Raw genomic sequence first — 12181 nt, forward strand, 5'->3', positions numbered from 1 at the left:
TCTCCCCTCTTCCCTGTCTCTCCTCTCCCTTCTCCCTTCTCCTGTCGCCTCCTCTCAATCTCTCTCTCTCTCTCTCTTTCTGACTAGATCTTAAGCATTGGAAGCTGGCCTTGAACTTCCCATCTTCCTGTCTCTACCTCCAGAATGCAGGGATTGTGTGTATGCACTACCACTCCTGTTTAAGTGGTACTGTGGATGAAATCCAGAGTTCTGTGTTTGCCAGGCAAGCACCCAACAACACTACACCCCAGGCCTATCTTTCTGGCTTTAGAATGACATAATTTGGGGCTGGAGAGATGACTTAGTGGTTAAGAGCCCTTATAGAGAACCCAGACTTGGTTCCTAGCACTCACATGAGGGACCTTACATCCTGAAACCTCTAATTCTTATTTCAGGGGATCTGATACTCCATGACCTTCTCAATGAGGTGCACATAAATACATACAGGTGTACATACATACACATAAAATAAATTAATCTTCAGAATGTCATAACTCTGCTTTGGGAAGGGATCATAAGGCTCTCTGATAAGTTTGTCCCTCTGAAGGCTGCCCCTGCCCCAGGCATGAGCCCCACATCAATATTTTGATGTCTCTACCCTTTCATCCAAGCTCCAGATAATCTGGCCAGACTCTACCCATTTCTTCTTCAAAATGTCTGCCTGCCAGGTCATCCTGTGCACACCTACTGCAGGCCTGCCGTTGGAAGAGTGGGGGAATGGGAAAGTCGGTAGCAGGCAGGAGGGCCTGAGGCCGATGGGCTGAGCACATGGACCTCATTTCCTGAATTTCTAGTTGTCAGAAATACAGCCAGTTTGTAAGAATGCATAAGAAGGAGAGCAGATTGGTTTTGTTTTGTTTTGTTTTGTTTTGTTTTTTTCTAGTCCAGAATAAAGTATATGTTTAGTCAAGGCTATCCAAGGATGGAGCCACAGACTCTGCTGTGGACACCACAGCTCTGGAAATGTGGATTGTAGGAGCATAGAGAGAAAAGAGGAGAAGCACCTTCCCTTCCACTTAAACCAGATGTGCTGGAGGTTATGGCAGGTCTTATGGGAATCTAAACATTGAGATCTAACATTCTTTATGAAAGTTAGGAATAGAAAGAGGAACCTCAGAGACATCCACATAGAATCCCTGGAAGTTTGGGATGTGTTTGGGGAGAAAGAGAAAAGGACCAAGAGGTGAGCCTTGGAGGACAGATGGACAGACGGGGACACACACACACACAGAGGGAAGAGGCAGGTGTTGGAATAAAATGTGGAGAGTCCATGGGAAGAATGACCTCTGGGAAGGATGGCTGGCATTGCTGAGAGGCTAAGTCTTGCCTGAGGATAGCTGAGTGGCCTGAGCAACCACCTTGTTTTGGGGTGGGTTTTTTTTTTTTATATTTCTGAGGAGCCTGTGCTGCAGCCTGGGTCCTCTCAAGTGTGCTCATGTGTGTTTATGTGTATGTGTGTGTATTCAGTGCTCTGATGGCAGCATATGGGCAACAGTAAGGCCAGTGCTGTCTTTCTCTCGGGGATCCCCTGCCAGAGCTTTCTAGCCTTCTCCAGGAGGGTGAGTGCCATCAGTTGAAGAATGAGAGCACCATTTCCAAAGCAATTAAAGACTTGGCAGAGGTGGCCAGCAAGGCTGCCCACTGTAGAAAATTGGGTTGGAGGGCTCTGAACTGCATCCCATTCCTTTTCTCTGTCCAGGGCCCCTGAGGAGCTCTTCTGGATAATACCTAGGGTAGAGCAATGGCTGATACCACACCAATGGTTTCTCTGCTAGATTAACAGGCAGTTCCTGGGAATATTTTTAAATTGTAGCCTAAGAGGCAAACTCCTAGGCTACAGCATTGGGCATGCCTTCTTACATATGGCTATATGACTTAGCTTCTTTACATATCTCCACTACAGGTATCTGGGTACATTGTGTGAATCCAAGCGCTAAGTGTTGGGCTCTTCTTTTGCTGTCTATGAGGTGTGATGAAATCAGCCTTCTGCCAACATGCTCTCACATTTGTACTGGCTGACATCACAAGCAGTTTGGAAAAAGAGAAAAAGAAAAAACCTCTGTTCTGCCTTATGGAATCAGCCATTCCTCTGTATTTGCCTTTGGTCTTGCGGAGATGGCTTGAATTTTCAGGTTGAGGCTTCCCACACAGTCACTGGCAGAGCCTGAGCAGCCATCTTGGCAGATGTGCAGTGTCTTCCAAGGCAGGAGACAAAGGGATTTTTCATCCATTATTAATTGATGTCCCTCTTCAGCAGACCAAACATGATTCTACTATATAGCTGCCAAAATTGTTTCAGGTCCACAAAAGAACAATAAGTCATTCTTTTCAAGTGTGCTTTTTAGTACCTAATTTAACAAATGTTTCCAGTAGCTTTTCAGCTTCTTTTAGTAGTCTGATTGCTATGCTTGATGCACATACAACAATTGGGTATTTTTATGAGCAGTACTCCCAGCCATCTTAGTGTTCTCATGACCAATTCCAGGAAACATTGTTCTTCCATTAGCATTCAAAAGACTATGCCAAAGTGGAAAGTGAACCCCCTAAAACCATTTTACACTACCTATGTGGTGCGAAGTGGCAGGCAGGTCACTGTGTCAACTAGAGGCTTCTCATTATCCCAGAGTAAGCACTGGAAGTTTGGCTTTTTCTTTGTGACTTCTCTACCCTCCCTATTTAATGTTCCTGTACTTGATAGGTATCCAACTGGTTTGGCAACAAACGAATCAGGTACAAGAAGAATATAGGCAAATTTCAAGAGGAGGCCAATCTCTATGCTGCAAAAACAGCCGTGACAGCCGCACATGCAGTGGCTGCAGCCGTGCAGAACAACCAGACCAACTCACCCACCACGCCAAACTCTGGTGAGTATGGCTTGCTCACTCCCTACTCAGCCAGACAGGCATCTGCCACAGCCTCCCAGCCCACAGACTCCAAAGCTTTGGCCTTACTGGGTACACAGTGGGGCTCTCAGGGGAGATTTGCATTTGCTTGCAGGCTTGTTCTGGAGATGGATAAATAAGGCCACACCCTGTGCTGGTAAACCCACTGTTCACAGTCAATGCCACTTGCTCCTGTAGATTCTAGAACCTTTATACCAGTCATGGCCTTTAATTCAGCAGTTAGGCAAAGGTCTATCATATATTTGCTGCCCATCATGTTAGGGTTATTGGTGATCTGTCAGAGTGAAGCAGCAGGTATGTACTGGTTGCTGGGCAGCTGAATGTTGGGCTGAGATGTTGCTGTGCTTCCTGTGCTCTTAACTTCAGGCTTGAGGTGCAACCTATATCTGTGCCATGCGGCTTGCTGGACTTTATATTTAAGGAGATGGGTTTTTTGGTTTTGCTTTTTGTGGTAGTAAGGATTGAACCCAGGGCTTTGCATAAGCAAAGCTTAGTCCTTTGCCATTGATCTACATAACTACCCCCCCCCCTTTTTAAAGATAGTCTTATTAAGTTGTCCAAGAAAGCCTTGAACTCACTTTATAGCTCTGTCTGGCCTCAGACTTGTGATTCCTCTGCCTCAGCTGCATAGGTGGGATTGCATGTGTGTGCCACCACAGCTGGCTATAAATGCACTACTTTTGACTCCTTACACAGAACATTCTATTTAAATTTTCTGTGGCATTTATGATGGAGATTGAAGAAATGTCTTTAAATTACGGGGAACTTGGCTGGCAGCGAAAAGTGCAGCTAGCCCAGTAGAAGAGTTGGAGGGTCTTGGAGGCTTTCTAGGGAGATTTAAATATATATATATATATATATATATATATATATATATATATATATATATATATATTTAAAAGTCCAGGGAAGGCTGTCTGTTTTATTAAGTTTTATAGCTAGGAGAGAGTGTCAGAAAGCTGTGTCTCCTCCAGGTAATTCTCCACCAAAACAGCAACATTGACGAGCTCCTTTGACTAAGTCTGGAGAGAAATGGAAACAAGGCTAGGGCCAGCTCCTGCGTGCTTTCAGTCTATTTTGATTTGTCTCTGTTTTTTCATTTGGGTTCGCCCTCTATAATGTTCTTCCTGTGTGTAGTGTGAGTAGCAGGACCTTCTAGAGCTCCAGTTAATGTTCTGTCCTTCTAAAGCTGGAAATGCCTCTCCCTTCTGCCTCTCTTGCTCTCCCTACCTCTAGGTCTTTGGGGGTTGTGTGTGTAGCTCGCTGTTATTCAGCTACTTAACTCTTTCCTTTCCAGGTTCTTCTGGTTCTTTTAACCTCCCAAATTCTGGGGACATGTTCATGAACATGCAGAGTCTGAATGGGGATTCTTACCAAGGGTCCCAAGTCGGAGCCAATGTGCAGTCACAGGTAGGAGAAATGCCCCAGCTGGGGCCTTTCTGGCAGGGTAGGGTTTGGGCTCAAAACTCCCCACTCTGACCTGTGGAAGTGGTCTGCACATCCATGCAGAACCTGTGCTGGGTGCATCCAAACGGGACACATCTGCCCACCTCTTAATTCAATGAGAAGTTAAGTGGACAATGCCTTTGATGATTCAAAGCTGATGAACTTTGTGAATGCATTCGGCTCTGGCTTGAGCTCATGGAGATGGGGGAGGGAGCCTTTGTTATGACAGAACAGAAGATTGTGTGTGCCTGAGACAGGGAAGGGGTGGAAAAAGAGGGACAGGGAAAGAATGAACAAGAGAACATGCTGTTCTTTTATTCCTGCATTTTTGCAAGTCAAGAAACTGAAACCTGAGTTCTTAAAGTAGATTCCAGGTTCAACCCCTTTCTTGTCCTTTGCACTGAGAGCAAGTATTCTTACCCTTAGGCACTGGTGGAAGGGACAAGGTGGGGTGTGGATTTAGCATTCATTATCTATCTGTGAGTAGGTTTTCACCCACAGCCACACACACTTGGTTGCTGTAGATGGAAAGTCTGCATTACCATGAAGATGCTATTGTTTGGCTGGTGTGAAAAACAAAGATGTGTGAGTTTAAATATGCAAGGAATCTTTGAAATCCCTCCAGTCACATCTGATTGATAAATTTGTCTTTCATTGAAGATGCTCCACCCTTGTGGCACACATAACTCAAATTGTTCCCTTTTGTAAGTGATGATGTTTTAATAGATGGAGGTGATGAATTCTGTTTCGTCTCACTTCTAGGTGGATACCCTCCGTCATGTTATCAATCAGACGGGAGGCTACAGTGACGGCCTTGGAGCAAACTCACTGTACAGTCCACATAACTTAAACGTGAGTACCCTGGGGAGCGAGCTGTGGGAACTGTGTCAGGGAAACAGTGAGTAATGAACAAGTTAATAGTCGCTGGACTTGGCTTCATGTCTTCTTGGCAGTTGGGGGCGGCAGCATCTTTGCTATGGTTTCATTTTATGGCCAGCAGTGCTTCCTGTTACCTAGCTGTCCTTTGAAGCCCTCACAGAAGCCCAAGGCTGGTGTCCTATCATCAGAGGGGATTTAAGTACCAGCCCATTAAGACTCCATTTCATAGCAGCCGTGCCGTGTGGGAAACGGGTCATTTATCTTAGAATCAAGCAGCAAGAAAATTCCCCAGCACAGAGCAGGTGAAGGTGATAACCTTCGAGGCCCAGCACATTGGCAACCATGCTAAACAAAGAACCCCATTCTAGACTGCTGGCCTGGGGTGCAAAATGGAACCCCTGGGCTTAATGACCTCTCTGCTTTAATGATAGAGAAACCTTTGTTACTGATTCACAAACTTTCCCTTGCTTCCTCCCCTGACATGGATGGGAAATGGCAGACACACGGCTCTGCAAAGTGTGAGGAATGCCCTGTTCTGGGACACGTGGCAGCAGACCAGAGGAGAATGGAGAAAAGTCTCCTTTTTTAGGGCCTTGGTTTGCTATAAGAGAGTAAATATTAATGACTTAAAAAGTGATTGAGGATGTTCAATTGTAAAGGAAAAAAAAAGGACCATTAAATACTCAAATCTTTTACATTTGAAATGTCAAATCTTTCTTTTTGGGTTTATAAATAACTCATAATAACCCACAACAAGCCATATAAAAAGCCTTTTAGTTGCATTTCTCCTTTTTCATTTAAGTGTTTTGAAATGCTTCAGAGAATGTGCGATATCCTTATCAACATGATAAAATATGAAGCCGTGATTGCCTGCAGCATTTTACAGACATGAATTCCATCTTCACTGATGAGGCTTGATAAGACGCTGTTGTATAATACAGTGCATAATCTCAAGCCACCAGAGTAAGGATTAATTTATTTTAGGGGGAAAAAAAAAGAGTGCTCGTTGACAACCTCTCCTGCAGCTGCCATGCAGGGGAGAAATATTGTACATTTGTTGTTTATAAATTTGGATAAAAGAGGAATGATGTTTACTTCAGATGGGATATCTTTAGACTTGGATCTGTGTAAGAGTTCTTCTTTTCCTAAGGAGATTTTCATACCTGAGGGGAAACAAACAGCTTACCGTTTAGATAGGGGAGGGTATGTCTCAGAGACAGAACACACATGGACTTGTCACCACCCACCTGGCATGACTGAAGCTTTCAAAAACAGTGCCGTGACTTGTTATTTAATCCTATTTCTCCTCTTCTAGGCTGAATTTGGTATCTCAAGCTGCAAATTCTTTTTTCCATTTAGGCTACCAGCTCTGTAGGTTTCCTGCCCACCCCCTTCTCCAGCCCCAACTCTTGGTCATAGAGTTGTGATTCTGAACCTGTGGGTGACAACCCCTTTGGGAGTCGAACAACCTTTTCACAGAGATCATCTAAGACCATCAGAAAACACAGATGTATACACTATGATTCCCAACAGTAGCAAAATTACAGTTATGAAGTAGCAATGAAAATCATTTTATGGTTGAGGGTCACCATGACATGAAGAACTGTATTGAAGGGTCACAGCATTAGAAAGGCTAAGAATCACTATCCCAGAGTGACTGGGGGAGCTTTATATACAGAACTATGCAATGAATCAGAAGACAAGGAGTTCTTTAAGAACAGTATGGGCTTGGAATGTGGCTCTGTGACAGAGAGGTTGCCTCACAAGCTCAAGGCTCTGGGTTCCAGACCCATTCCATTAAGCAACAACAATCACACACACAACTGTTGTTGGAGAAGAAACAGTCACCTGCACGCAGATCTTCTACTTGTCAAATAGACCTTCAGGTGGACCCTCTGGGGAAATTACAGATGGACAGGAGGGAGGCAGAGAACCTAGAGGCCTTGTGTGGGTGTGGGTGTGGAACTAGGCAGTATAGAAGCCAAGGCTGGCTGGAGCTGCAGGGACTGGGTGTCAGGCAGCTCACCTTTGCCTTCCCTCCAAAAAGGCCTGCCCTGTCAGTTCTGCTCAGTGTTCCCCAACTCACAAGCCCAGCACCTTCCACTTCTTGACTGACATAAAAATACGTAGCGACAAGCTGTCTGCCACAGCAGAAATCTGATCAGACATTGATTTCAGCAATTGCCTCTATAGGGCGAGACATGAGGCAAATTTGTTTTTGAGTACTGTTAGTGCTGGTGCAGGTCCCAGGCAGGAAGGGCCAGTCGCAGGTGCAGGCAGCTGCACCATCCCAACTAAAGGCTCCATTTGCAGATAATTGGAATCCCGATTTGAATAGCATGTGCCCCTCCACGGTTCATACATTTTCATTCTGGAGGGATTCCTGTTTGGAGGGAAATTACGGCCTTCATTTTCCAAGGGTTTCACTAGCTGGCTGTCATGTGTATATGGGAGCAGCTTCTCTGAGAACAGTGATAAAGCTGGCTCAAGTGTCTGCTTCCTGGAGTGTAAGGTTGCACCAAGGCATCTTTTTGAGCCTTTCCACTGTACCTTCTGAGAGGTTGCTGTTGAATGGTGATTTTCACCAGCAGATCAGAGGCCAAGCTCCATGCCAGCCTGGGACTAGTTGAAGTCATCTTCACCAAGCTGATTTATCACTAAGTCTTTACTTGGATGGATTTGTTTCACATGCATTTAATTCCACTTTAACACATGCTTCCAACTCCTGCCAACGTGGGTTCAGAAAATACATCTTGCTAATGCGCCTTTGCTCTCCTGTTGTCCTTCTGGGTGTTCTAAATTGGGGAGTGGAATTAATATGTAGACGTATACCCACTGAACTGTACCTCTCCTTTCAGGCTAATGGAGGCTGGCAGGACGCAACAACTCCATCTTCTGTGACTTCTCCTACGGAAGGCCCGGGCAGTGTGCACTCGGATACCTCTAACTAATCCCCGGCGCTTTCCCAGCTGACATGCCTTGATAAGCGCATTTGGAGCACTAGGAGAAGGAAAGCGTTTGTAACCCACCACCTACAGCTTTACTGTAACCCTGTCTTCTTAGAGAACTCGGGAAACCTGTTTTTTAAGGAATCATAATCATTTGTATTTAAACTTAAGACACACGTTTAAAAAGAAAGCACTTTATCCAATTAGGCCAAGATGTAACATTGTTGACACTTCTTTAACTGTTTTATCCTAATTTATTATGGGTCTTTTACATTAATGGTTCCACAGTTGCCAGTTCCTTGGCCTTAAGGGTAAGAAGTACCATCTATGCTAGACCCCAATTATAGAGCAGGCAAGGTTCACCCTGCCTAAGCTGAACCCTTGCGGATTTCCATGCAGGCTCTCATCATCGTTCTCATATCACGGATGGGCTTGGAGGGAAGGCGATGTCTGCCTGTCTTCTTAAGGAAGGCATTTCAGGACTTCCCTCGCCATGTTTGTGTTGCCATCTCTTATGTTGTAATTAGGTCAAAGACTGGTGGCCTCCTTTCTCCCTCTGAAGTACCAGAGCCCGGAGTCTGCGCTAATGAGACCATGGATCCAGATTGCCCTGAGATGAAGATCTTGCTGCTACAGAGGTGAAAACAAGACCTGTCTGGGGTTTGACCGTGTGCGCTGGGTGCTGCACAGACTTGTCAAGGTGTGCTCTTCCTCTGGGCAGCCTGGAAAGGCCCTGCTCTCTGGAGTGCTGTATATAGTGTAGCAAAAGAGTATTTATACATCCCACCAATCAAAACACAGCTTTATTACCTCATGCGAACTCATACAAACCAATAGAATCCCAACATGTTCTGTAGCTTAGAGCGCTCACTTACTACCTCTGAACAATACTCACGCTGTAGTTTGTCTCTTTCTTATCTTTTTGCATCTTGTAATTAACTCTTTGTTTCCCTTCACAAAATGTAATGTACATTGTAATCTTTTAAAAAGAAAACTCAGGGTTGCATTTGCAACCCTTAAAAAGCCAAGATTGGCAACATTGGGTCTGACTCTTAACACAGGATCATCCAAGCTGTTGTAAATACTGAGAAGCGTTTTGAATGTTCTTCATCTTGTTACTAATCCATACAGAAGAAAAAGGAAAAAAAGAAAAAAAAAAAAAAAAGGCGGGTTCTTGTGATGCGTTCAGATTCAGTATTCAGCACTGTACATTTCACCCTGTGTGGCGGGCCCTCTCCTTCTCTTTTTGTATTGTATGCGATTCTGAAACTGACTGGGTCGTGACAATAATTTGTGGCGGTGATTCTGATGTATTAAAAGCGTTCCGTGTTCCTTTCTACTGGCTCACACCCTGGATTGAGAAGTCTTCCTTGTGGTAGTTATATGTAGTTTCAAACATGAATAAACTTTGCTTTCCTGATTAAACTTACATGTCATGTGTGTCTCTGCTCCTTGAGCTAACACAAGTGTGGGCATGGGGTGCGAGGATGGTGCTTGCTGGGAACTGGCTAGCAGATATATGGTCAGTGAAGGTGGAGGTGGCAGTAAAGCTGTCGGGTGCTGTCCCTGGTGAAGCCTTAGACTGGTCACTAGACCATCTCACATCCCTTCACTTCCTGTGATTATGGACTGAGAAACTGAAGCACAGACCTGGGACAACCCAGGGCCCACCTTGACCCCAGGATTGCTACCCTCGGCACTCACGTTCCTCTGACCTAATAGCAGTTCTGGAACTTGCTAGATGGTCTTCTGAATACCAAGAGCTTTGTCCTGTTTATTCTTTTAGCTAGTTAGAGATGAACAAAGGTTTGGACAGAATGGGCCTCACATGCCAATCAAAAGGCAAAGGCCCCTTAGCCTTCTCCCTACTCTGTCTTAACATTCTGCTTGCAATATATACACCCAGCTAGACATTTTTAACAGATTGGACGCTATTTTTGTGTTACTCAGATTGTAATAAAGTCCATATATTTGCATACATGCTTGTCACTAATGTCCAAATCTTTATAATAAAAGAGGTCCATTGCAGATAATTGGCCTGTTTACTATATCTCAAGGAAATTGACTCACAGGAAATCAGATTAATGCTAATCAGTTGCAGCAAATGTCTATGATAAATATATCTGTTTTCCTATTTCAGCTGGTAGAACCAAGCAGAACAAGGGCTGGGGCCACCGCCCCCATTAATCTTACAGCAGTTATTCTGTGCAGATAAACTTTATAAAATAGATTGCCCTCCACAGCTGTCCTCCCTCATGTGGACGCTCAGCCTGCCCATAGGAATCTCTCCCATGGCTAAACAATTATTTGCATGATTCAATTAGCTTGTGGGTTAGCCTTTCTTATCTTTATACATAAAATAATCCCTGAGCTGTGTGGTTTTGCAAACTATATCCAGTGAAAATATCACATACAGATACATATACACAAATTCATCTTTCTAAGCATCCCCAGACACCCAAGGACCATCTTGGCTTTGTCCTGGGTCAGTCTGTTGAAACACTCAGTGGAACTTACTAGGGGTTCCTAGCACTTGGAAGGGATATGGGTAGGGTCTGTGGCTATATTCTGGGGATACTTACATAGGAAGAACCATCCTTCCAATTTGCTGGCTTAAAAGAGGCTTGTACAATCTCCCTCCTTACTCTTTACCTCCTCTGGGGGTGGGGGAGAAGAGCATTCCATTTAGTTTGGAACGTTGGTATACCTCATTGGTCTTCCTGCCCAGCCTTCTGTGGCTCACAGGAATAGGTATAGTTTACAGGCTTGAAGAGCGTATGGGCATTGGCCCCAAGGGCCTTATGTGGATTCAGCAATAGATTTTGAGTCAATTTCAGCTGCCACCTTTCCTGATCAAACAGTGGGTTAAGACCAGACCCCGAGTCAACTCAGTCCACCCAACAGGAGCTGGATCTCTGGGGCCTTGCTCGGCTGGTTCTGGAAGCCAGTCTTTCATAGGGTGTTGGGAAGACAGGGAAGACCAACCCACTCATAGGGCCAAAAGGAATAACAGCAGAGTGAGGGGCCCTGCACAGTGGTAGATGAATAAGAACATAGGTGCTTGTACAAGAATGTGTGCTCAGTGTCTGGGGCCTCCACACCCCAGCAGCTGCTCATTTCTAGCAGGGTGTCATTCACACAAAGACACCATGTCCCTTTTCTCTGAGTTGGAGAGGCTGTGTACTAGGAAAGTCTTTCTATGTGGAAAGTCATGTCAGGATTGGCTTCCTAGATATGGGGATGGGGCGGGGGGTAAATGTGTGCCATACCTTGGGAAGGAACCATCTTGGACACATGGCCTCTGCTAATTAAACATCTCTCATATCTAAGTCAGTATTACTAACTTTCCAGCTACCACTGGTAGAAGGAAACAGAGTCCCCAGTGAATGATAGCCATTATGCCTCTGTGTAAGGTCCTTTCTGGGATAAAGAAGCCAGGAGCATCCTTCCCTGTCCCCTTAGACTTTATATGAATCGTCATTCATATCCGAATGTACTGAGGTATATGTGATGAGGGCACATTGTGTGATGTCACTTATCTGCATCGCCAAGTTAAGCGATGGCTGATAGAATCAGTGCTCTGGGGCTGGGTCAGGCCCGGCACCATGACTAGTGATAGGTAGAGCACTTTCCTAAGGCAGCCAGTGAGCGAGCACAACGCTGGGACATGACCACTATGGGACCTCTATTGCTGCAGAGGTTCTGTGCCTGAACTCTGTGCCCTCACGGTGTCTTCAGGTCCCAGGATCTGCCCAGTTCTTGTCAGTTCTACCTACAGCCCTCCAGGCTCTTGCCCTTTGCTCTCATACTGTGAGCTTTAACATAGGCAACACCACACACCCCCATTATTGTGTTTATCACACCTCAGTATATGGGGTTACTAGAGTGGCTACCATGGCCATCCATTTTCATAAAGGGAATCTAAGGCTCAAAGAAGGGATGCCACCCCACCGAGGTTGAGGACTGTAAAAGTTGAAAAACACTTGGCCAAATTTTAGGTCTGGG

At 45.1% G+C, this 12181-nt stretch overlaps 1 protein-coding gene across 2 annotated transcripts in view; it reads left to right on the forward strand.

Annotated features, from left to right (window-relative positions):
* Positions 1 to 9605, forward strand: part of Pbx3 (PBX homeobox 3) — a 195148-nt gene extending 185543 nt beyond the window's left edge. Inside the window, exons 6-9 of one of the 2 annotated variants that reach the window (XM_021185105.3) lie at positions 2699 to 2864; positions 4201 to 4313; positions 5112 to 5201; positions 8087 to 9605. In XM_021185105.3, the coding sequence (XP_021040764.1) occupies positions 2699 to 2864; positions 4201 to 4313; positions 5112 to 5201; positions 8087 to 8179 (462 nt within the window). In that variant the 3' untranslated portion in view covers positions 8180 to 9605. The remainder of the gene's footprint in view (positions 1 to 2698; positions 2865 to 4200; positions 4314 to 5111; positions 5202 to 8086) is intronic. The other variant, XM_029474112.2, reaches the window with a different exon arrangement.
* Positions 9606 to 12181: the final 2576 nt, after the last annotated feature.

Source organism: Mus caroli, unplaced genomic scaffold (genome assembly GCF_978045245.1).
Source record: "Mus caroli unplaced genomic scaffold, Mus_caroli_1 scaffold_2, whole genome shotgun sequence".
NCBI lineage: Eukaryota > Metazoa > Chordata > Mammalia > Rodentia > Muridae > Mus > Mus caroli.